This window comes from Rhipicephalus sanguineus, chromosome 2 (assembly GCF_013339695.2).
Source record: "Rhipicephalus sanguineus isolate Rsan-2018 chromosome 2, BIME_Rsan_1.4, whole genome shotgun sequence".
In the NCBI taxonomy this organism is placed as follows: Eukaryota; Metazoa; Arthropoda; class Arachnida; order Ixodida; family Ixodidae; genus Rhipicephalus; species Rhipicephalus sanguineus.
Window position 1 is genome coordinate 172,075,840 of NC_051177.1, and position 22,995 is coordinate 172,098,834.

The following is a 22,995-nucleotide window of genomic DNA, read 5'->3' on the forward strand; positions in this document are numbered from 1 at the left end:
TTAACTTTCCACAGTTCCAATTTAAATGTGGTTTCGCCTGCACTCTGCCAAAGCCGGCAATAACCCAAACAGTGGTCGCTGAAGGAAATAGGTTTCACTTCGTACGCAGTGCACAGCACAACAAGTTCGGCTGAGCCATAGATTCTGTCCAATCTTGCATGGCTATCTCGCTGAAAATGGGTGTAAGTCGGGCGAGTACCATTGGAAAAAAACGCAGCCCACGTCATCTAAACCGCGGTCATGTACTATCTCAGATAAACAACTCGGCGCTCTTATCGTGAATACGGCTCTTTTGGACCGGTCTTCAGCTGCAACAAACACAGTTGAAATCGCATAGGAGTATTATTACTTTTTCACAGTTTAGATACGTTAGAAACCTTTCAAAAAAATTGTGCGATCTCTTTCGACATTCGGTGCGTAAGCACAGACAACGCGGTAACTCGTACCCGAAAGACTAAAATCTACCACTAAAGGCGGCCAGAATGGCACGACTCAAACCGTTGTACGCAACTACCATAGTCATTACGTATGAAAACAGCACAGCCGCCCGAACTGCCAACAGCGTGACAAAAATGTACATTGAAATGAGGACGAAAAACGGATACCATTCGGTCGGCAACCTCCTGGCTTTCCATTTTGGTCTCCTGAACTGCGACCAAGTCCAAATCGTTTTCGAGAGCAGTAAGCGGCTTAATTGGCACCGTCGCCTTTAGCGCTTAACCCTCGTACATTCAGGGTTGCTACGCGCAAACTCGCTTTTGTTAGCTGGGCCATGGCTGCAAAGGAGGATGCCCTTCCGAATGGTGTCCTTTGCGAAGAACAAACCAGAGGTCAAACTTATTGCGATATTCTTCTCGCGGACGACACCGCGAAACAAAACCCGGCCAGTGGCCGTGAAGCTGTCACGTTTGAAGAGCAGAGCAAACAGAGTGATCACATTGTAGCTTTTTCCTACACCATTTTCGGCCCCAACGCCACCCCTCCCTCCCCCTCCTTTAACCCGACATAAAAACCATCCTTACAAAGGCGGATGCCCGCCCGCCGTGGTTCGCCGGAATGTTAGGTCGCGGTCTAAATGGAGAGCGTCTTACACCTGGCGTTTTCGTCGGTGGCTCGCCGCCTCCACCATCGTCCCGCTGCGACTCACTGTCGACGGTGCTCTCATGCGGCCGCTTTCCGGCCATCGGGCTCCCTTCGCCGTGTGAAGAAACCATACACTTCTCGCCGGATTCAATCACGCTCACCGCAGGCTGCACTTCTGGGGGCGTATCCCGTCTAGTCGGTGCAGTGTCGACGCCTTTGACGGGCACATGCTGGTCCTTGGAGGCTTCGTCGACTTGCCGCTTATCACGCTCGCCCTCCGGAACAGAGGACGATGTAGATGGCTGTGTTTCACGGGCGTTTCTCTGAGGCGTCGCCTCTTCCAAGTCAGCCTCGTCCATGAGCAGGTCGGTGGTGTCGTCGCTGCCCCCGGGCCCTGTCACGCTGGCGTAAGTTCGTTCACACTGGCCGTCTTCGTGACCGAATCGCCGACAAAAGCCATATCGCGGAATGCGGCACTCGCGGCGGATGTGGCCCGTGCCCCGGCAGCGAAGGCAGAGCGAAGCCCTGCCCGGCACAACAACAAGGGCGTGCTCACCGGACACACTTAACTGGTGTGGCAAGTCGTCGATTTTGACGCCGGAGTGCAGCTTCAGAGTCACAAGCCTCGTTGTAGACCCTTTGTCGGTCAATCCCTCGGCCCTCCAGCGATCTCTGACGATGTCGGTGACTTTACCGAACGGCGTCAAGACAAGGCGCACGTCCTCGTCAGGCACACTGTGGAGCAACCAGTGCACCTTCATTCGGACGTCCCTGTTGGCCGGGTCGATGACGATACAGCGCTTGCTTTTAACTTGCAGTTCACCGATGCTGATCAGCTACTTCACCGTTTCAGCGTCCTTAAAGGTGACCGCCCACATATGGCTCATGCGGTACGCCCCCAAGGCGACTACCTCGAGGAGTACCGAATGTTGAGCCAGAGCGTCGCGAAAGTCTTCTACCCGGTAGGGCCGAGCACTGACGTCCGCGTGCAAAAACACGGTATTTAAAATAAACCGACCTGTAGGCAAACTGGGCAGAACAACCTGGTATTCGTTTTCCATTGCAGATAACCTGTTTCCGCGACCGAGCTTGGCCGCTATCGCCGCTCCGTCGGAGCTCATGAGAACACGTCCGTACGCTGTCGCGGCCGGAAGTGGCTAGGCCACGAAGGCGATGTTTGGATGGTTCATCTGCGTACTTTCCATTGCCGCTTTTACTCTCGGTCGCAGTATAACACACAGTGGAGAGGAAATAGAGAGATGAAATGCAAACATATATGCTTCTCTTCAAACAAGGAAAATGTAGTCGAAAAGCTTTTTGCAAAAAAAAAATGTACCCTCGGCGGGACTCGAACCCGCAATCCCCGGTTTAGGAGACCGATGCCTTATCCGTTAGGCCACGAGGGCGATGTTTGGATGGTTCATCTGCGTACTTTCCATTGCCGCTTTTACTCTCGGTCGCAGTATAACACACAGTGGAGAGGAATAGAGAGATGAAATGCAAACATATATGCTTCTCTTCAAACAAGGAAAATGTAGTCGAAAAGCTTTTTGCAAAAAAAAAATGTACCCTCGGCGGGACTCGAACCCGCAATCCCCGGTTTAGGAGACCGATGCCTTATCCGTTAGGCCACGAGGGCGATGTTTGGATGGTTCATCTGCGTACTTTCCATTGCCGCTATTACTCTCGGTCGCAGTATAACACACAGTGGAGAGGAAATAGAGAGATGAAATGCAAACATATATGCTTCTCTTCAAACAAGGAAAATGTAGTCGAAAAGCTTTTTGCAAAAAAAATGCACCCTCGGCGGGACTCGAACCCGCAATCCCCGGTTTAGGAGACCGATGCCTTATCCGTTAGGCCACGAGGGCGATGTTTGGATGGTTCATCTGCGTACTTTCCATTGCCGCTTTTACTCTCGGTCGCAGTATAACACACAGTGGAGAGGAAATAGAGAGATGAAATGCAAACATATATGCTTCTCTTCAAACAAGGAAAATGTAGTGGAAAAGCCTTTTGCAAAAAAAATGCACCCTCGGCGCGACTCGAACCCGCAATCCCCGGTTTAGGAGACCGATGCCTTATCCGTTAGGCCACGAGGGCGATGTTTGGATGGTTCATCTGCGTACTTTCCATTGCCGCTATTACTCTCGGTCGCAGTATAACACACAGTGGAGAGGAAATAGAGAGATGAAATGCAAACATATATGCTTCTCTTCAAACAAGGAAAATGTAGTCGAAAGCTTTTTGCAAAAAAAATGTACCCTCGGCGGGACTCGAACCCGCAATCCCCGGTTTAGGAGACCGATGCCTTATCCGTTAGGCCACGAGGGCGATGTTTGGATGGTTCATCTGCGTACTTTCCATTGCCGCTATTACTCTCGGTCGCAGTATAACACACAGTGGAGAGGAAATAGAGAGATGAAATGCAAACATATATGCTTCTCTTCAAACAAGGAAAATGTAGTCGAAAAGCTTTTTGCAAAAAAAATGCACCCTCGGCGGGACTCGAACCCGCAATCCCCGGTTTAGGAGACCGATGCCTTATCCGTTAGGCCACGAGGGCGATGTTTGGATGGTTCATCTGCGTACTTTCCATTGCCGCTATTACTCTCGGTCGCAGTATAACACACAGTGGAGAGGAAATAGAGAGATGAAATGCAAACATATATGCTTCTCTTCAAACAAGGAAAATGTAGTCGAAAAGCTTTTTGCAAAAAAAAATGTACCCTCGGCGGGACTCGAACCCGCAATCCCCGGTTTAGGAGACCGATGCCTTATCCGTTAGGCCACGAGGGCGATGTTTGGATGGTTCATCTGCGTACTTTCCATTGCCGCTATTACTCTCGGTCGCAGTATAACACACAGTGGAGAGGAAATAGAGAGATGAAATGCAAACATATATGCTTCTCTTCAACAAGGAAAATGTAGTCGAAAAGCTTTTTGCAAAAAAAATGCACCCTCGGCGGGACTCGAACCCGCATTCCCCGGTTTAGGAGACCGATGCCTTATCCGTTAGGCCACGAGGGCGATGTTTGGATGGTTCATCTGCGTACTTTCCATTGCCGCTTTTACTCTCGGTCGCAGTATAACACACAGTGGAGAGGAAATAGAGAGATGAAATGCAAACATATATGCTTCTCTTCAAACAAGGAAAATGTAGTGGAAAAGCCTTTTGCAAAAAAAATGCACCCTCGGCGCGACTCGAACCCGCAATCCCCGGTTTAGGAGACCGATGCCTTATCCGTTAGGCCACGAGGGCGATGTTTGGATGGTTCATCTGCGTACTTTCCATTGCCGCTTTTACTCTCGGTCGCAGTATAACACACAGTGGAGAGGAAATAGAGAGATGAAATGCAAACATATATGCTTCTCTTCAAACAAGGAAAATGTAGTGGAAAAGCCTTTTGCAAAAAAAATGCACCCTCGGCGGGACTCGAACCCGCAATCCCCGGTTTAGGAGACCGATGCCTTATCCGTTAGGCCACGAGGGCGATGTTTGGATGGTTCATCTGCGTACTTTCCATTGCCGCTTTTACTCTCGGTCGCAGTATAACACACAGTGGAGAGGAAATAGAGAGATGAAATGCAAACATATATGCTTCTCTTCAAACAAGGAAAATGTAGTGGAAAAGCCTTTTGCAAAAAAAATGCACCCTCGGCGCGACTCGAACCCGCATTCCCCGGTTTAGGAGACCGATGCCTTATCCGTTAGGCCACGAGGGCGATGTTTGGATGGTTCATCTGCGTACTTTCCATTGCCGCTTTTACTCTCGGTCGCAGTATAACACACAGTGGAGAGGAAATAGAGAGATGAAATGCAAACATATATGCTTCTCTTCAAACAAGGAAAATGTAGTGGAAAAGCCTTTTGCAAAAAAAATGCACCCTCGGCGCGACTCGAACCCCGCAATCCCCGGTTTAGGAGACCGATGCCTTATCCGTTAGGCCACGAGGGCGATGTTTGGATGGTTCATCTGCGTACTTTCCATTGCCGCTTTTACTCTCGGTCGCAGTATAACACACAGTGGAGAGGAAATAGAGAGATGAAATGCAAACATATATGCTTCTCTTCAAACAAGGAAAATGTAGTGGAAAAGCCTTTTGCAAAAAAAATGCACCCTTGGCGGGACTCGAACCCGCAATCCCCCGTTTGGAAGACCGATGCCTTATCCGTTAGGCCACGAGGGCGATGTTTGGATGGTTCATCTGCGTACTTTCCATTGCCGCTTTTACTCTCGGTCGCAGTATAACACACAGTGGAGAGGAAATAGAGAGATGAAATGCAAACATATATGCTTCTCTTCAAACAAGGAAAATGTAGTGGAAAAGCCTTTTGCAAAAAAAATGCACCCTCGGCGCGACTCGAACCCGCATTCCCCGGTTTAGGAGACCGATGCCTTATCCGTTAGGCCACGAGGGCGATGTTTGGATGGTTCATCTGCGTACTTTCCATTGCCGCTTTTACTCTCGGTCGCAGTATAACACACAGTGGAGAGGAAATAGAGAGATGAAATGCAAACATATATGCTTCTCTTCAAACAAGGAAAATGTAGTGGAAAAGCCTTTTGCAAAAAAAATGCACCCTCGGCGGGACTCGAACCCGCATTCCCCGGTTTAGGAGACCGATGCCTTACACTCTAAAAAAAAGGGGAGCGAGAATGGAGCAACGGGCTCCCTTCCTCCTTCGGAGCCGCGACTTTCTCCTTTGCGGACGATTTACTCGCCGCGTGCTCTTGCGGCAAGCGCCAAGGGAGAAACTTTTCTCCAAAAGTGACTTGCGCGCGCGCCGAGTTAAATCGTGATTCCGTGCTGCGGAGAGCGGCTGCCCTTTCGCGCTCACTCGGCAGCCTCAGACCAGACTATCCAGTGCTACCGATCTCGGCCAGTCGCGTGCAATTACTTGTACCTAGGATTGATGCGAGCAACACACGAGTGACGTTCATTGTTTTTGTTCTATGTGTTGAGTAACGTGTGTGGCGTTTTCTTTTCTTTTTTTTATATGCTCGGCGTGTGCGCGATGCGCCGCATACTTCCGTGTGTCTCGTGTTGTTTGTATACGTTTGCGTACGATCGGCTTGTCATAAATACAGTAAGTCCCGCTTCACAAAACTGTCTTGTTTTAATGAACACCTTAGACTGTACACCAATAATTCAACTTTTTTCAGCGTTAACATACTTGGCTAGAGCACGCGTTTATTGTTTTACACAGCACTTATAGCACTTATCAATACAACAAGCAATATAAATCATGAAGGTTAATTTTTACAACATTTTAGCAAACGTGATACCACTGGACAGTGCATGCGTGAAAGTACGATAACATATAATTGCTGGAGTTTGACGTGTCGAAACCACCGTATGATTATGAGGCACGCCGCAGTGTGGGACTACGGATTAATTTCGATCGACTGGGGTTTTTTAACGTGCACCCGAACATAAGCACATTGGTGTTCTCTGCCTTTCGCCCCCATTGAAATGTGGCCGCCGTGGCCGCATTTTAACGTTAACCTGCATCATAATTGCACATATCTGAAAAATAAGTCAGTGACTTCTGTCAATTAAGCCAAAATTCTCAATCACATGCGTTTTGGAATACGCATGCCATCACTGAGAATTAGGACCGACTTATGCACGCGTGCAGTGGGGCTCTTCGATTTTCGGACTTCTGGCAGTTCTCTGGCAGCCAGAGATAGCCAGAGGGTCAGCCAGCTAGTTCCGGTCGGGACAGGAAACAGCGCCTTGGTCACATGTGTGGGAAGCCCGAGACAACCCGAAGCTGCCCCAAGATTACAAAATCGAACGCTGGGACAGCCAGCGTAAACGTAAACAAACGCTACCGCCGTGGCAGCAAACGAAACTTTGCGCCGCGTGCGCGTTGGTTTTTCTGCATTGCCCGCTTGAAAATATGTAGCTAGGTTTGCTGAAGAGCTGAAGTGATATTCTCGAGCATACGGATTTGGGATACGATCACGTACGTTCGCAAAATCGTGCGCAACTCGCCCAGTCCGCGAACAAAACAGCCAGCTGGCGCACGGCGCCACGAAAGCGATGCAAGGTGAGCTACCGCGCCGCTAACGGCTTAACCAGCTCACGTCTGCTTAGTACGTGTAACAATCGCTGCACAACATGACGCGAAAATTACGCGAAAGTGATCGTGTCCCCAAAAGAGCTCGAGGATCTATCGCGTACTACGTCGCACACACGCGTTGACCAGCTTGCGTTTCGTCATAACTTGAGACATGCGGCGGTATGGGTACCACGAGTGCGCATTATATCTAAGATAAACTTCTGTGTGACGCGTCTTCGACTCGTTTTGGCAGATGTTGCCTGAGCCTCTTTTCCAGTCCTAAGTGGCACTCCAAAAATCTCATGTACTAGCTCAGCTTTTATTTGAGCTACTAGGTGATAACCGCGTACATACTGCATGGAAGTATTACTAAGAGGTGGAAAAAGACAAAGCCGACGATGAAATAAGCAATAAAAGGATGTATACATTTCTGAATACATATTCGTTTTTTCACATCGACGCGTCGTAGCATAACATAATACTATACCTCATATACTGGCCCGTAGATCGAAGTACGCTCGCACCCCGTTCGCGACCAACGAGGATCACACAAAAAACTATGTCGCGATCGCTTTTATTCGATCAGTGCATTTTATCAACATCGAAGACCTAGTTGAAATAGTTAAGTTCTGACGGGGTTCACGCACGCAAACATACGACGGAGCGAAATAGGTAGTTCGATCACAATCGTCTCAGCTAAATGCACCACAATCGAATACTACTACGAAAAAATAAACTCGAAAGGGGTCTCCATGCGTTCGTACGAACGTGTACATAACTTTTGGGACATGTGCACGACGCAGTTAGAATGGTTAGAACGCGACAGTTCGCCGCGTTGTTCACGGAAGGAAACTTCACGGGACACATAAGAAAAGCAATAAACATTAGCTCCAAATGCTCGCCGCCACTCGTAATCGCGCCATCTCCCACGGCGGAACGGCGCCGAGCGGCCCGAGCGTAAGGACAAGCAAAGGTGTAGTCCGCCAGCGCCGCATTGCAATCCGTCGAGTCCTCACAAAGATGACGGCGAGCGCGTATCGTCTCTTTTCGGCGTCTGCTAGCCCGAAACCTTCCAGAGAGCTTCCACTACTAAATTGTCCTGGAAGGTTCTGGCGACCCTCAGGCTCCCCGCGGGTCACCAGAACCGTCCAACCCGAGAAAAACGAACGCCAACCGGAAGTGCACCGCGGGGGAGTCGGAGCAACCCGAGAAAAACGAGCGCGCTCTGGCTGGCTCTGGCAGCCCGCGGGTAGCCAGAAGTGGAAAATCGAAGAGCCCCAGTATGTATCTCGTTCTCAGGATTTTGCTTTGGGGTGCGAAACTCAACACAAAATGCGCTTCTAATGACAGCTGTGCACAGTGGGTAATCACTAACACTCTCACTCACCTTTGTGAAAAGAGTATTCCAAATCTAACGCAAGACAAACCACCGCCACAACGACAACTACACAGTTGTGGCACAACGACCACAATTTCACACGCCAGGCGAATACCGTGACGTAACAGTAGCTGAGCAGCATGTAGGTACAGCGTACTGAAATATTACAGAACACGTAGTGTGGGTAGCGTTCTTTTCCATAATTCGCACGGTGTAGCGCCAGTTTCTCCACTCAAGTAATCGAGCCGCCGCGACGCCAAGAGCCACTGCCATCGCTCTCGAAAGACGACCGTCCGGTGCGAGGCCATCTTGTCTTGTTTCTTCGCACGACCCGCGTTGTAACGTACGTATACACAAATGAGACGGCCGTACCGCATCAGAAGCATTGTCACTGAAGGGCTAGCAGTTGAAAGAATCCATGGCCCATATCGTCATACTTGTGGTCAACGCATGAACAGAATGTGAACAGATGTTAACGCCACTCAACGAAGTCGACGCGAGGAAGGCGACGGAATCTGAACTATGTTGCCGATGTTGCGCCCTCACACAGTAACTACTGAAAATAAAGAAATCAGAGAGAGAAATTTCATCTGTGGCCGCTGTCGGAAGATGGCGCTACTTCAAAATGTCGTCGGAATGGTATGAACGGTTCTCAATGTGGTCGTTTTCGCACTAAATTAATCACCTCTTTGTAATTATATTGTTCATTATCATGCGGCTTTAGATTAACTCGTGCGCTTGGCTAAGCTATAGCTACTATTTAATAATGTCGGCGTATATTGTGACGCAGCCATGGAATCGTAAAGAGTTGAAGAAAAATGACGCATCTTTGTGCCACCATGGTCCACTGTAATTCATTGACTATATAAGGGCCAGCGCTTCATAGAGGGGTATGTGTAAGCGTCTGTACGTGTGCGCCTGTAGTGAGTGGTTTTATACATGCGAATGAATTGTGTATGTATTGAATTCATTGTGTGTACTATGTATCTGCTTAGTGAACGAGCGCGTATTAATAAAAGCTGTATCAATTTTCCGGTGTCCTTGCGTAATCCATGAATGGGCCTACCTCCCCGAAATGCCGTGTGCGGTATCAACGTACGCCGCCTCAGTCAGAAACAACTTTTTTTAGTATTGTTTAATCCCTCTAGATGGCGCCAGCTACCACCTACTTCACGGCCGCGGCGCTCTCATAGCTCCACCTACTTATATGAAGTTGAACATCTATCTATCGAAACTATGCTCTGCTGCGCCGGGATCACGGCCGGGATTGTTTTGATGCGACAGAATGTACATTTTAGAGGCACAAACGCGTGGATAACGTCGCTACACCGTGTGACGCTTCGACAAATAAAGACAGCAAGCCTAACGTACAGTCTCCGGGGGAGAGCCCCTTTGCAGTATCCGTCTCTTTTAAAGTGAACGCCGTCTCGCTGGCCGAGCGAAACGTACGAGTTCCGTCGTTCCGTTTCGCGAGGTTTTCATCACTACAGGTTTGTCTGCTTGTTTTTATTGTCATAGCGTTCGATATTAAGCTCAGCGGGACCGTTTTTTGTGACTGCCAGTGCCGCATACTCTTTATCAGTCGAGAATCGATGCGCTCGCTAGGCCTAAATCTATTGCTCGCTTCACTGGCTTGGCGTCAGCCAGGGGCGTAGCCAAGGGGGGGGGTTGGGGGGGTTCAAACCCCCCCCCCCGAAATTTTTCAGTTTTGCTTGCGTATATATACACGCACACATACAAACGCACGCACGAACATACATAAAGTATGGTTGAAACACCCCGAAAAATATTTCTGGCTACGCCCCTGGCGTCAGCCATCTTGATTTTGACGGTTTCTCCATTGAAAAGGGAGGAACGGTTTCTCCATTTGAAGACGAACATTGGGGACATCGCCGTTTCTCCCTTAAAGGAGATAGAGGGTCACTCCATTTTTTTTAAGAGTGTATCCGTTAGGCCACGAGGGCGATGTTTGGACGGTTCATCTGCGTACTTTCCATTGCCGCTTTTACTCTCGGTCGCAGTATAACACACAGTGGAGAGGAAATAGAGAGATGAAATGCAAACATATATGCTTCTCTTCAAACAAGGAAAATGTAGTGGAAAAGCTTTTTGCAAAAAAAATGTACCCTCGGCGGGACTCGAACCCGCAATCCCCGGTTTAGGAGACCGATGCCTTATACGTTAGGCCACGAGGGCGATGTTTGGATGGTTCATCTGCGTACTTTCCATTGCCGCTTTTAGTGTCGGTCGCAGTATAACACACAGTGGAGAGGAAATAGATGAAATGCAAACATATATGCTTCTCTTCAAACAAGGAAAATGTAGTGGAAAAGCTTTTTGCAAAAAAAATGTACCCTCGGCGGGACTCGAACCCGCAATCCCCGGTTTAGGAGACCGATGCCTTATACGTTAGGCCACGAGGGCGATGTTTGGATGGTTCATCTGCGTACTTTCCATTGCCGCTTTTAGTGTCGGTCGCAGTATAACACACAGTGGAGAGGAAATAGATGAAATGCAAACATATATGCTTCTCTTCAAACAAGGAAAATGTAGTGGAAAAGCTTTTTGCAAAAAAAATGTACCCTCGGCGGGACTCGAACCCGCAATCCCCGGTTTAGGAGACCGATGCCTTATACGTTAGGCCACGAGGGCGATGTTTGGATGGTTCATCTGCGTACTTTCCATTGCCGCTTTTAGTGTCGGTCGCAGTATAACACACAGTGGAGAGGAAATAGATGAAATGCAAACATATATGCTTCTCTTCAAACAAGGAAAATGTAGTGGAAAAGCTTTTTGCAAAAAAAATGTACCCTCGGCGGGACTCGAACCCGCAATCCCCGGTTTAGGTGGCCGATGCCTTATCCGTTAGGCCACGAGGGCGATCGCGGTAAGACAATGGCGGCTATGACGTCATCATAAATTGTTGTAGCGTGGCCACGTGAATGAAGTAGGGGGATCACCGAGGGTCCCATTTTAAGGGTGTTCGTAGCGCTAGGGTGTCGATCGCTCACGCAAACTTCAACAATAATTTAAAATACCTTCGAAGCTATATTAGCTGTTGATATTTTGTTGATGATATACATTCACAGGAATCGATCCCGCAGGCTATCTCGGCCGCGAAGTTTTATATCGGTAACCCTTTAAGTTGTTCAGATATTCATTTAAGATATAAATGGCCGACAGCGCCGACTGCGACGACACGCTGTAGGGAAGACTGTTTAGCACCCACCTCCTGTCCTGCCGCCCGTCTTACCCAAACGGGAGGCACCACCTTCGTGCAACTCTACATCACCTGGAAGGAAACGCTTTAATCGTTGACATGATCTTGGGGACAGCGTGTCACAATTCCGATAGCAACCAATGTACAGCTGCGATTTCTTACGAGAATGTGCATGACGTGCTGCTAGAAATGTGGAAACCAGCTTCGCTCAATAGTCAAGAGGAATTACTCTTCGTTTTTGTACCACATTAAAACATGAACACACCCACTGATTGTTATGTGCCCAGAAATATTTCCGTTTGGATCACGCTGGCTATCCTTCCCCTTCAATATGTTGTTTATTTGCTTGTTGTTGCAAATATGTAACGTACCTTTTTTCTCCTAATGCAAAGAATAATAGTCCACCAAAGTTACTTTCGATGGTAGTGCAGCTATTGTTATACTTCCGTGCAACTCCATGAATAATATCATGACAAAACAAAAAATAATTGTGCTGTAAAGGGCTAATCAAAGATGGAGGAGACTGTTACGTCGGCGGCAACAGTGACCATTCTCCTTTCCTCTCCAACTTTTGTTCCCCTTGTCAGTGCAGGGTAGCCAACCGGGTTCATTCCTGGTTAACCTCCGTGCCTTTCTTTTATCACCATCCTCCTACGTTAATATTGATTCCTACTCCTTGCGAATGTAGCCGTTTAAATGCTTCTTCTAAGCATGCAGTGAACAACATGGCACAGATTGGATCTCCTTCTCTGACGCATTTATTGCTCGCAATTTCTTCGGTTTTCTTGGGGAGAGGTAGGGTAGCTGTGAAATATTTGTACAGATTTGGTATGGTGGTTCACACATGTATAGACACAGACAGGCCTTGGTGGCGCAACGCCTCCGAAACGACGGGTATCTATGCTGAGTCAGACGCCTTTTCATAATGTATAAAAGTCAGTGGTTGTGTTCTCTAGATTTCTCAATTACCGCAATGATTGCATGGCTACTGTACACTGTAGAGTATTCTTGGCTGAAGCCATATTGTTCTCTAAGTTGATTAAGGCGATTTTTTTCTTATCCAGAATTGTTTTAGTGAAATATTTCTATTAATTACACTGGGAGTAAGCTGAAAGGTCTATAATTTTACAAGTCATTTCATCTTCTTTCTTGTAGATCCGCATAACGTTGGCGTTTTTCAAGCTGGCTGGTACAATTGAATTTTTAAGGCGTTATGTTTAGACCGCTTCTTAAAATGGCCTCCATCTTTGATTAACCCTTTACGGCGCAATTTTGTGTTTCGTCATAATATTGTCACGTGGTCGTGACGTCGACGAACACAGCAGTCGGCGTTTGTAGGATGAAACTGTTTATTTGGCCGAACTTGTGGCCGGAAAATGAGAACTAGAACTACAGCAATGCACGCTGTACAATGATAGCGGCGAACAGGGCGTCGTTCGTCGATCAACTGACAAGCGGTGAAGCGCGTCGGCATTTAAACATGTGCCGTCAATTATTCCAGCGTTATCGCTGGCTGTCGTGCAAATTCTAGAATAAGCTCGAGTGTGCGCGTCTTGCGCGCAATCTTAACAAAACGATCTACAATGATCGCGAAGGTTTTCGAACAACGAGGCGCTGTTCGCGCTGAGCGTTGCTGACAGTCTTTGTGGCCGAAAACTGAATACAGCAAAAGTGATAAAGAAACGCACGTGGCAATGCCCCCCTCTGAAAAAGCATCGTCCCGATGCTTAAAACAGAACAGGCCAATGCATGCAACAATAAATAACAAGAATAAAGCAAAAAAGTACAATAAACAATAAGCACAAGAAAGAAAGCACAATAATAAAGCAAAATGACAGTCCTCAGATTGGCTAACGTGCGTAATATGGTTTGAGGCGAACGACATGGACGACTTCAGGTCGTGCACGGCGCCGCTGAGAGTTAGTAATGCCGTCAGGGACAACCTCGTAGTCGAGCGCGCCGAGGCGTTGAAGTACCCTGTACGGTCCGAAGTATCGTCGAAGAAGCTTCTCACTGAGTCCCCGTCGGCGTATTGGCGTCCATACCCATACACGGTCACCGGGTTGGTATTCCATGTGGCGTCGTCGAAGGGTGTAGCGGCGGCTGTCAGTCGTCTGCTGGTTCTTGATCCGTAGGCGGGCGAGCTGTCGTGCTTCTTCGGCGCGCTGTAAGTAAACGGCGGCGTCGAGATTTTCTTCGTCGGTGACGTTGGGTAGCATGGCGTCGAGCGTCGTCGCCGGTCTTCTTCCGTAGACCAACTTGTACGGCGTCATCTGCGTCGTTTCTTAGACGGCCGTGTTGTAAGCGAAGGTCACGTACGGAAGGATGGCGTCCCACGTCTTGTGCTCAACGTCGACGTACATGGCCAGCATGTCGGCGATGGTCTTATTTAGACGCTCGGTGAGGCCATTGGTCTGTGGGTGGTAGGCGGTGGTGCGGCGGTGGCTCGTCTTGCTGTATTTGAAGATCGCCTGACTTAGGTCCGCCGTAAAGGCGGTACCTCTGTCTGTTATGAGGACCTCTGGGGTGCCATGACGCAAGACGATGTGCTCCACGAAGAACTTGGCTACCTCGGCGGCACTGCCTTTGGGCAAGGTCTTTGTCTCGGCGTAACGGGTGAGGTAGTCAGTTGCTACGACGATCCACTTGTTGCCGGAAGTCGACGTCGGGAACGGCCCCAGTAGGTCCATCCCGATTTGCTGGAACGGCCGGCGAGGTGGTTCGATTGGCTGCAGAAGCCCCGCTGGCCTAGTCGGCGGTGTCTTCCGTCGCTGGCAATCTCGGCAAGTCTTAACGTAGTGGGCGACGTCGGCAGGAAGGCGTGGCCAGTAGTATTTTTCCTGTATCCTCGCGAGCGTGCGGGAAAAGCCGAGGTGACCCGCCGCCGGGTCGTCGTGCAGGGCCTGCAGAACCTCTGGTCCCAGTGCCGAAGGTACAACGATGAGGTGGTCGGCCCGGGCCGGAGAGAAGTTCTTTACGAGGACGTCGTTTTTCAAGAGAAATGACGCCAATCCCCGCCTGAATACTTTTGGAACAACGGTGGTCCTGCCCTTGAGGTATTCCACAAGGCCCCTGAGTTCCGGGTCGGCTTGCTGTCGTTCAGCGAAGTCGTCGGCACTTATGGTTCCCAAGATGCAGTCATCATCGTGGTCGTCCTGCGGCGGTGCGTCGACGGGGGCACGAGACAAGCAGTCGGCGTCGGAGTGTTTTCTTCCGGACTTGTAAACGACTGTAACGTCGAATTCTTGAAGTCTTAGGCTCCACCGTGCGAGGCGACCTGAAGGGTCCTTCAAGTTGGCTAGCCAACACAAGGCGTGGTGGTCGCTCACAACTTTGAAGGGCCGGCCGTAGATTTGGGGGCGAAACTTTGATGTAGCCCAGATGATGGCCAGACACTCCTTTTCTGTTGTGGAATAGTTGATTTCTGCCTTTGATAGCGACCGGCTAGCATAACTGATGACCCTTTCCAATCCGTCGGTCTTCTGCACAAGGACGGCGCCGAGTCCTACGCTGCTTGCGTCGGTATGGATTTCCGTATCGGCGTGCTCGTCGAAATGCGCAAGTATCGGAGGCGTCTGCAGGCGTCGTTTCAATTCTTGAAATGCCTAAACTTGCGACGTTTCCCACCTGAATTCAACGTCGGCCTTCGTGAGTTGCGTCAGTGGCTCGGCGATCCGTGAAAATTCCTTGACGAAACGTCTGTAATATGCGCACAAGCCGAGAAAACGGCGTACGGCCTTCTTGTCGGTGGGCGTCGGGAAGTCAGCGATGGCAGCTGTTTTCCGCGGGTCCGGGCGAACACCATCCTTGCTGATCACATGACCCAAGAACAAGAGCTCCTCGTACGCGAAGCGGCACTTTTCAGGCTTCAAAGTGAGCCCGGAGGTCTTGATTGCTTGAAGTACAGCTTCAAGGCGCCGAAGGTGTTCGTCGAAGTTTGAGGAAAACACAACGACGTCGTCCAAGTACACGAGGCACGTCTGCCACTTCAAGCCGGCCAGTACTGTATCCATAACCCGTTGAAAAGTCGCAGGTGCCGAGCAAAGACCAAAAGGCATGACCTTGAACTCAAACAGGCCGTCTGGCGTTATAAAGGCAGTATTTTCTTGGTCTCTCTCGTCGACTTCTATTTGCCAGTAACCGGTCTTGAGGTCCATCGACGAAAAGTACTTTGCGTTGTGTAATCGATCCAGGGTGTCGTCAATCCGGGGAAGGGGATACACGTCCTTCTTCGTGACTTTGTTCAGGCGACAATAATCGACGCAAAAACGGAGAGTCCCATCCTTCTTCTTGACTAGCACCACGGGGGATGCCCACGGACTCTTCGACGGCTGAATGATGTCGTCGCGTAGCATTTCGTCGACCTGTTTCTTCACGGCGTCCCGTTCCCGCGTCGAAACCCGGTAGGGACTCTGACGGAGTGGTCGAGCATTTTCTTCTGTTATAATGCGGTGCTTAGCAAGGGGCGTTTGTCGGACCCGCGATGACGACGAGAAACAGTCCTTGTTTTTCTGCAGAAGGCATCGAAGCTGTTGCTGTTGGCGAGCGGGAAGAGTTGGGTTTACGTCGAAGGGTGGCTCAGCTGTTGGGGTAGTCGTCGTAGCTTCGTCGTAATCCGAAAAGGCAAATGCGCTGACGGCCAAGATTTCTTCGATGTATGCAATCGTCGTGCCCCTGCTGAGGTGTCTGTATCCTTGGCTGAAGTTCGTTACCATCACGCTTCCTTTTCCTTCGTGCAACCGAGCAATGCCCCTTGCAACGCAGATGTCACGGTCTAGTAGCAAACGCTGATCGCTCTCGATGACACCTTCGATGTCTTCAGCTTTTTCGGTGCTGACGGGAATTATGACGCTGGAGCGAGGCGGGATGGTAACTTGATCCTCGAGCACGTTCAGGGCATGGTGACATGGATTCGTATCCGGCGGTGTCGTTTTGTCCGACGATAGGGTTATCGACTTGGTTCTTAAGTCAATGACGGCGCCATGATGGTTTAAGAAATACATGCCAAGTATGACGTCCCTGGAGCAGTGTTGCAAGATTACGAAACTCGCAGGATACGTGCGATTATTGATTGTTACTCTTGCTGTGCAGACTCGAGACGGCGTTATTAGATGGCCTCCAGCGGTACGGATTTCGGGGCCTTCCCAAGCAGTCTTAAGTTTCTTCAACTTCGTGGCGAAAGGCCCACTGATGACGCAATAGTCGGCTCCAGTGTCGACGAGAGCGGTGACGTTGTGGCCGTCAATGAGAACGTCGAGGTCGCTAGTTCGTCGTCTTGCGTTGCGGTTGGGTCGCGGCGTCGGGTCACAGCTGCGTCGGTTTGTTCCGCTGCTTCGACGTGGTGTCGTCAGGTCTTCCTCAGGCCGTGAAGTTTCGACGTTAGGGCTTCGTTCGGTCGTCGACGGCAGAGGATCTTCGGTAGTTCGTCGTACAGCAACCGCACCTCCATCGATTGCTGCCCTTAGTTTCCCGGATACGGGCTAGGCGACCGGCCCCTATTTGGGCCAGTGTATTGCCGGTGGTGCGGTGACATGTAGCGGCCCGGCGAAGGCGAGCGGGAAGGTCGTCGTTCTTGCCACTGTGTTCCGGTGAGGTAGTCGTCGATGTCGCGAGGCCGTTCGCCTGGCTGTGGGCGCGGCGCGTTGACGGCGAATCCTCGAAGCCCCATCTGTCGGTACTGACAGCGGCGGTACGTGTGGCCGGCATCCCCGCAGTGGTAGCAGAGCGGGCGGTTGTCAGCGGCGCGCCAAACGTCGGTCTTCCTTAGCGTGTATCGCTGGCCGGCTGGTGGGCGGTATGACGTCGGTGGCGGCGGCGGTGGTGCCTGACGGCGGGACTGCTGGGGCGGCGCGGCGTCTTGACGTGGGCGAGGAGGGGGGGGGGCGTTGCGTCGGGCTGCAGCAGCGTAGTCCATGGCTTGCGGCTGGGGCAGTGGTGGTTCAAGGTTGCCCAGCGACTGCTGGATTTCTGATCGAACGACCTCTGCGATCGAGTCCACTTGAGGCTGTGGTGAGGGTAATAGCTTGCGCAGTTCCTCCCGAACGATCGCTCGGATCGTTTCGCGCAGGTCGTCGGAGGCGAGGGCATGGGCTTGGGTCAGCGCTTCGCGGGGGCGTCCGGATCATGGAAGAAGCAGCACCTCCACCAGATGTCACGTGGTCGTGACGTCGACGAACACAGCAGTCGGTGTTTGTAGGATGAAACTGTTTATTTGGCCGAACTTGTGGCCGGAAAATGAGAACTAGAACTACAGCAATGCACGCTGTACAATGATAGCGGCGAACAGGGCGTCGTCCGTCGATCAACTGACAAGCGGTGAAGCGCGTCGGCATTTAAACATGTGCCGTCGAATATTCCAGCGTTATCGCTGGCTGTCGTGCAAATTCTAGAATAAGCTCGAGTGTGCGCGTCTTGCGCGCAATCTTAACAAAACGATCTACAATGATCGTGAAGGTTCTCGAACAACGAGGCGCGGTTCGCGCTGAGCGTTGCGGACAGTCTTTGTGGCCGAAAAACGAATACAGCATAAGTGATAAAGAAACGCACGTGGCAATATTACTCATGGAGTTGCACCGAAGCATAACAATAGCTGTACTATCATCGAAAGTAACTTTGGTGGACTTTTATTGTTTGCATTAGGAGAAAAAATGTACGTTGCGTATTTGTATATTTGCAACAAGCAAATAAAGAAGATGTTGAAGGGGAAGCACACTCCGTGTGACCAGAACTAAATACTTCTGGGCACATAATCCGTGTGTGTGTGCTCGTGTTTTAATGTGGTACAAAGAAAAAAGCTATTGCTCTTGCGTGTTGAACAAAGCTGGTTTGCACATTTCTAGCAGCACGTCATGCAGATTCTCGTGCATCCAGGAAACAACGCTTTTCCTCATCAGGTTGAACATTCGAAGGAGGAAACAGACCTTAACAATGCGTATAAAATTGGTGGCAAACCAGAGCTGAAGCAACATAGTAGCGCGCGAATACACCGAACTCTTTTTAAAAAATGCGGGCATACGACCTAAAAACATACTGCAAACATGTTGAATCGAAATGAACCTACACTCAGGGTCATCGTCACTCCCAGAAAGGTCGCTGTCTTCACTATCAGAAGGAATTACTCGGCCATAGAAGCGTTTGGGGCCTATTTCCATTTCTCAGAAAAACAAACCCATGTATGTACCACATGTTGTTGCATTCGCGCAACATAGCAACGTTCCGTCGCCGGAAACAAACTATTCCGAGATTAGATCGTTTTTTGTAATCTACACAATTAGTAGGATGTGTAGCAGAGCGCAAGAAATTTTCCCGCGCTTTATCGTATTCAGAATTGCACCTATAATTGGCAAAACTTATCTGTATCACTGCACGCAGGCGCGCGCGGTATCCGCCGTGGTGTTTCCGGCATAGTTGCACAGAATGAGCACAGGTAGCCGCACAAGACTGCGTTTTTCAAAGCAATGTTGCGAAAATGCAACAATGTGTACAGGTAGCTCCAAACAGATTTTCCTTTTGTTCAGATTGCCATTTATTGGAATGTTGCACAAATTCAACTAGGTGCAGTAAAAGATTAAATCGGCTGCAATGCCGTCTTCTCCAGCCGCCTTTCCGCGGGACATGTCTCATATGCATGGGCTTTCTAACCTCATCGATAGTTACACGTAGACATAGGTGTCCTTCTCGGCTTTGATTGCATTTTTTAATACCGTTCGATGATCCGTGACCTATATAAGTATATATATATATATATATATATATATATATATATATATACGTACGACTTGCATACGTACGACTTGCAAGCGTACGACTTGCATATGCCACGACATATTCAGGGAACCCTGGCTTGCGCTGCGCAAGGACAGCGCCAAGGCCAACACCGCTGGCGTCCGTGTGTACCTCTGTAGGGGCCGTAGGGTCGTAGTGGCGTAGTATGGGAGGCGACGTCAACAAACGACGGAGCTTCGCGAAAGCTTCGTCGCACTCTGACGACCACGAATTGAGCGGCCCATTACTTCCGAGGAGCTTCGTCAGCGGCGATATGATAGTCGCGAAGTTTCGAATGAAGCGCCGAAAGTAGGAACACAGTCCTACGAAACTGCGCAGTTCCTTGACGGACGTAGGTTTGGGGAACTCGGTCACGGCCCGAAGCTTGGCTGGATCGGGGAGAATACCGTCCTTGGACACGACGTAACCGAGTACTGTCAGCTGCCGTGCTGCAATATATATATATATATATATATATATATATATATATATATATATATATATATATATATATATATATATATATATATATATATATATATATATATATATATATATATACATATAATATATATATAGTTGAGTATATAGGTATATTCTGCAACCTTCACGATGATATGAAATATCTGATAATATTGCCCTAGGCTTCTCGTTATCTTTAAATGCGCACATTCTGGTCCTTCCTGTGCGCAGTTTCTTTTCAGCTGATTCCACGATGCTGCCTTCATTAACTGCTGCTTCTACCTTTGTACCTTATCATTCCCGATATTCAGGATGTTTCAAGAAATGTGTCCGAAAATTCTCCAACATAAGGAAAAGAAAATATTTGCTTGCTGCCTTCATAATGACTTTTTCTGTAGCTACAAACATCTTAAGCTGGCCAGAAACATCAATTATGGCTGCGATTGAGGAATTAACTGAATTAGCTTTTTAATAATGCAAACAGGCAGTCGGGTAAAATGCAAGAATTGAAGTACTTCATGCGAAGAGCCCATCGTCGCTTTGAGCTAGATTATTATAGAGCGCCTTCTGGTAATTATTGAGGGGCAATGAAATTCGAATTAATTCACCGACGAAACCTAAACCGAACCGCGATTGAGTGCCACTAGCAGACGAACAGAAATGTGTCACTTTTCACCAGTAGCGTGGCCAGAACTTTTTTTCGGGAGGATGGGAGGGGACTTCAACCAACCTTTATGTACATGCGTGCGTTTGGATCTGTGCGCGTGCATATACACATGCAAAATCAAAATGTTTGTCAGGGGGGACGGGGTCGAACCCCCAACTACCCACCCCCACTGGCTATACAGGGTGTCCAGCTATCACGCAGCACGATTTTAAAAAGGAAAAGAGGAACGGCGTTCCGCGAAGCGAACCTAAGTACTGCATATTGTTAGTACACTGTAGTGGCCTCTGCTAATTTTTTCGTTAATGAGGCTTAATTAACTAATCTAATTATATTTATAACTCGACAAGTACTCGCGTAATTATGAACATGTCATAGAGGCACAACTATGCATGTTCGAACGACATCTAACTGCGCAATTTTCAACAACCTACTAATTACGTGCTCATTTTTTGCGGGTCGGCACGTCCTCGTTCGGCCCATGCTCTAGCAACTTTCCGTCGTCTTTTCTGTCACGGCGCTTCGTCGTCCGGAGACAGTTGATTCTTAATCCTCGCCACACTCGTCGCCAAACGTCGTAGCGCTCTGCACCAGCAGTGCACGCTTTCATTACCACTGCTTTATTCACGCGGAAATTATTCTGGCGGTAACAACAAAATGACTGCAGTAGAATGGAAAGTTGGGACAGTTCGAATATTTGAATGATTCAAGCAGCGCTAAAAACGAAGACGTAAGAAACAGAGTGCACAGGACGAACGCTCGTCCTGTGCACTCTGTATCTTACGTCTTCGTCTTTAGCGCTGCTTCAATCATACAACAAAATGAAGCCTGAACATGAAGCATACAGTGTTAGGGCTGCTGAATCAAGGTGTGTGGTCTGAGGGCGGGAAACAATTTTGCCCCTCCCTCCCTGCCATAGCTGACGCCTGGCCAGGCGTATGCGGGTGGTGCTTAGTCGCACAACCCCTCTAGTCGAGATGCGCGACTATGTGCATTCACGGCCACGCAGGCGATATTTTATCAGCACCTTCATTTTACGAAAAGGCATTGCTCCACGCAACATTGCGTGCATCGATCGTCACACTATTCATAGAGAACATTTATTCGCACTTTGCTTGTACTCCTTATTGAACAAGACCATCACTGAAATTCTTGCAGTACTGTTGACGTCTCGCAATTAAGGAAGCCGAGATTTTGACGGAAGTACGTCTGGTCGGGAAGTAATGTCATAACAATTAAAAGAGGAACACCGGCCATTAAAAAAAATACGAAAAAACACGTTTCGGCTCCTCAGACAAGAGCTTTGTTCACAATCTAGTGAACAAAGCTCCCGTCATTGTGAACAAGGCCCCCGTCAGTGAAGCCGAAACGTCTTTTTTCGCATTCTTTTTTTTTTTTTGGTTGGTGTCCCTCTTTTAATTTTTATGACGCACTTACGAAAAATGTACAGCCCGAAGAGAAATATTCGCAACAGTAATTAAATGAAACGCAACTGGTTGAAAACACATATGTCAGTCTGTGCTCTGGTCGCTAAACTCAGCGCGAGTAGTCCGGCAGCATTGGAACATCACAAAGCACGATATGCAACACGACGTGAAGGTTGAACGTCAACAAAAAGCACGCTAACATTAAAAAAGAGAGTTAAGGGGCGCGTCTATCCTAGTCTTTACTTACTCCATCGCACTGTATGAGTTAATCCAGCTTTTTACCAAGCCCAGCTTTTTACTGTGCCTAAGCAACATAACACTGCCGCAGAAGGGGAGCGCGTACCATCGATACGATGGTCTGAGTCACGCCTCTCAGTCTCGCTCGCCTGGCCAACGCCCTGGGCATTCCCAACAAACCCCGCGCGCACAGAGGCCAGCGCAGCGTCGTGTACCACGTGACTTATGCAAGGCGTTGGCGAAATACTCTCCCAAAAAAGATTTAAAAAAGAGGGAAAGGCGGGTATACGTCCAGCATAGCATGTGCTTAAGGCACCATCTGGGAGCTGGAGTCACAGGCACTGGAGCACGTGCAAGCTGGAGACATATATAGTTCACGTCAGATTATTTTCGTCACGTGCTTTGCAATCTACACGTCGGCCGCGTAGCCTAACGGATAAGGCATCGGTCTCCTAAACCCGGCCTTTCGGGTTCGAGTCCCGTTGACGGCATGTATGTTTTCTTTATTTAAAAAAGCCGGCACATTCCACGCGCTGTGAGAACCGATGTAATACGAAGCAGCCAGCAGAGAGCTGCATACGTCGCTTTGTTTTTCTTTGAGGAAAATAAAGTGAAGTCATTCATGTCGTGACATGTAGTTCACTATATATCTCATGTTTGTCATGCATGCGTGCATTTACAATCTTTTAT

General features: G+C 49.0%; 1 protein-coding gene and 11 non-coding genes across 12 annotated transcripts in view; 1 reads left to right on the forward strand and 11 right to left on the reverse strand.

The window, feature by feature from the left end:
* The first annotated feature begins 1,961 nt into the window (after positions 1-1,961).
* The window catches only part of LOC119382036 (UHRF1-binding protein 1-like), a 93,382-nt gene continuing 72,348 nt past the window's right edge, over positions 1,962-22,995 (forward strand). The window contains exon 1 of the mRNA XM_049412981.1: positions 1,962-2,045. Within this exon, the coding sequence (XP_049268938.1) occupies positions 1,962-2,045 (84 nt within the window). The remainder of the gene's footprint in view (positions 2,046-22,995) is intronic.
* Positions 2,417-2,489, reverse strand: Trnar-ccu (transfer RNA arginine (anticodon CCU)). Its single transcript has one exon. It is a non-coding gene; the product is annotated as a tRNA-Arg (tRNA).
* On the reverse strand, positions 2,650-2,722 carry Trnar-ccu (transfer RNA arginine (anticodon CCU)). Its single transcript has one exon. It is a non-coding gene; the product is annotated as a tRNA-Arg (tRNA).
* On the reverse strand, positions 2,882-2,954 carry Trnar-ccu (transfer RNA arginine (anticodon CCU)). The gene has a single exon. It is a non-coding gene; the product is annotated as a tRNA-Arg (tRNA).
* Positions 3,345-3,417, reverse strand: Trnar-ccu (transfer RNA arginine (anticodon CCU)). The gene has a single exon. It is a non-coding gene; the product is annotated as a tRNA-Arg (tRNA).
* Trnar-ccu (transfer RNA arginine (anticodon CCU)) lies at positions 3,577-3,649 on the reverse strand. The gene has a single exon. It is a non-coding gene; the product is annotated as a tRNA-Arg (tRNA).
* Positions 3,810-3,882, reverse strand: Trnar-ccu (transfer RNA arginine (anticodon CCU)). Its single transcript has one exon. It is a non-coding gene; the product is annotated as a tRNA-Arg (tRNA).
* On the reverse strand, positions 4,041-4,113 carry Trnar-ccu (transfer RNA arginine (anticodon CCU)). Its single transcript has one exon. It is a non-coding gene; the product is annotated as a tRNA-Arg (tRNA).
* On the reverse strand, positions 4,505-4,577 carry Trnar-ccu (transfer RNA arginine (anticodon CCU)). The gene has a single exon. It is a non-coding gene; the product is annotated as a tRNA-Arg (tRNA).
* Trnar-ccu (transfer RNA arginine (anticodon CCU)) lies at positions 10,655-10,727 on the reverse strand. The gene has a single exon. It is a non-coding gene; the product is annotated as a tRNA-Arg (tRNA).
* On the reverse strand, positions 10,883-10,955 carry Trnar-ccu (transfer RNA arginine (anticodon CCU)). The gene has a single exon. It is a non-coding gene; the product is annotated as a tRNA-Arg (tRNA).
* Positions 11,111-11,183, reverse strand: Trnar-ccu (transfer RNA arginine (anticodon CCU)). The gene has a single exon. It is a non-coding gene; the product is annotated as a tRNA-Arg (tRNA).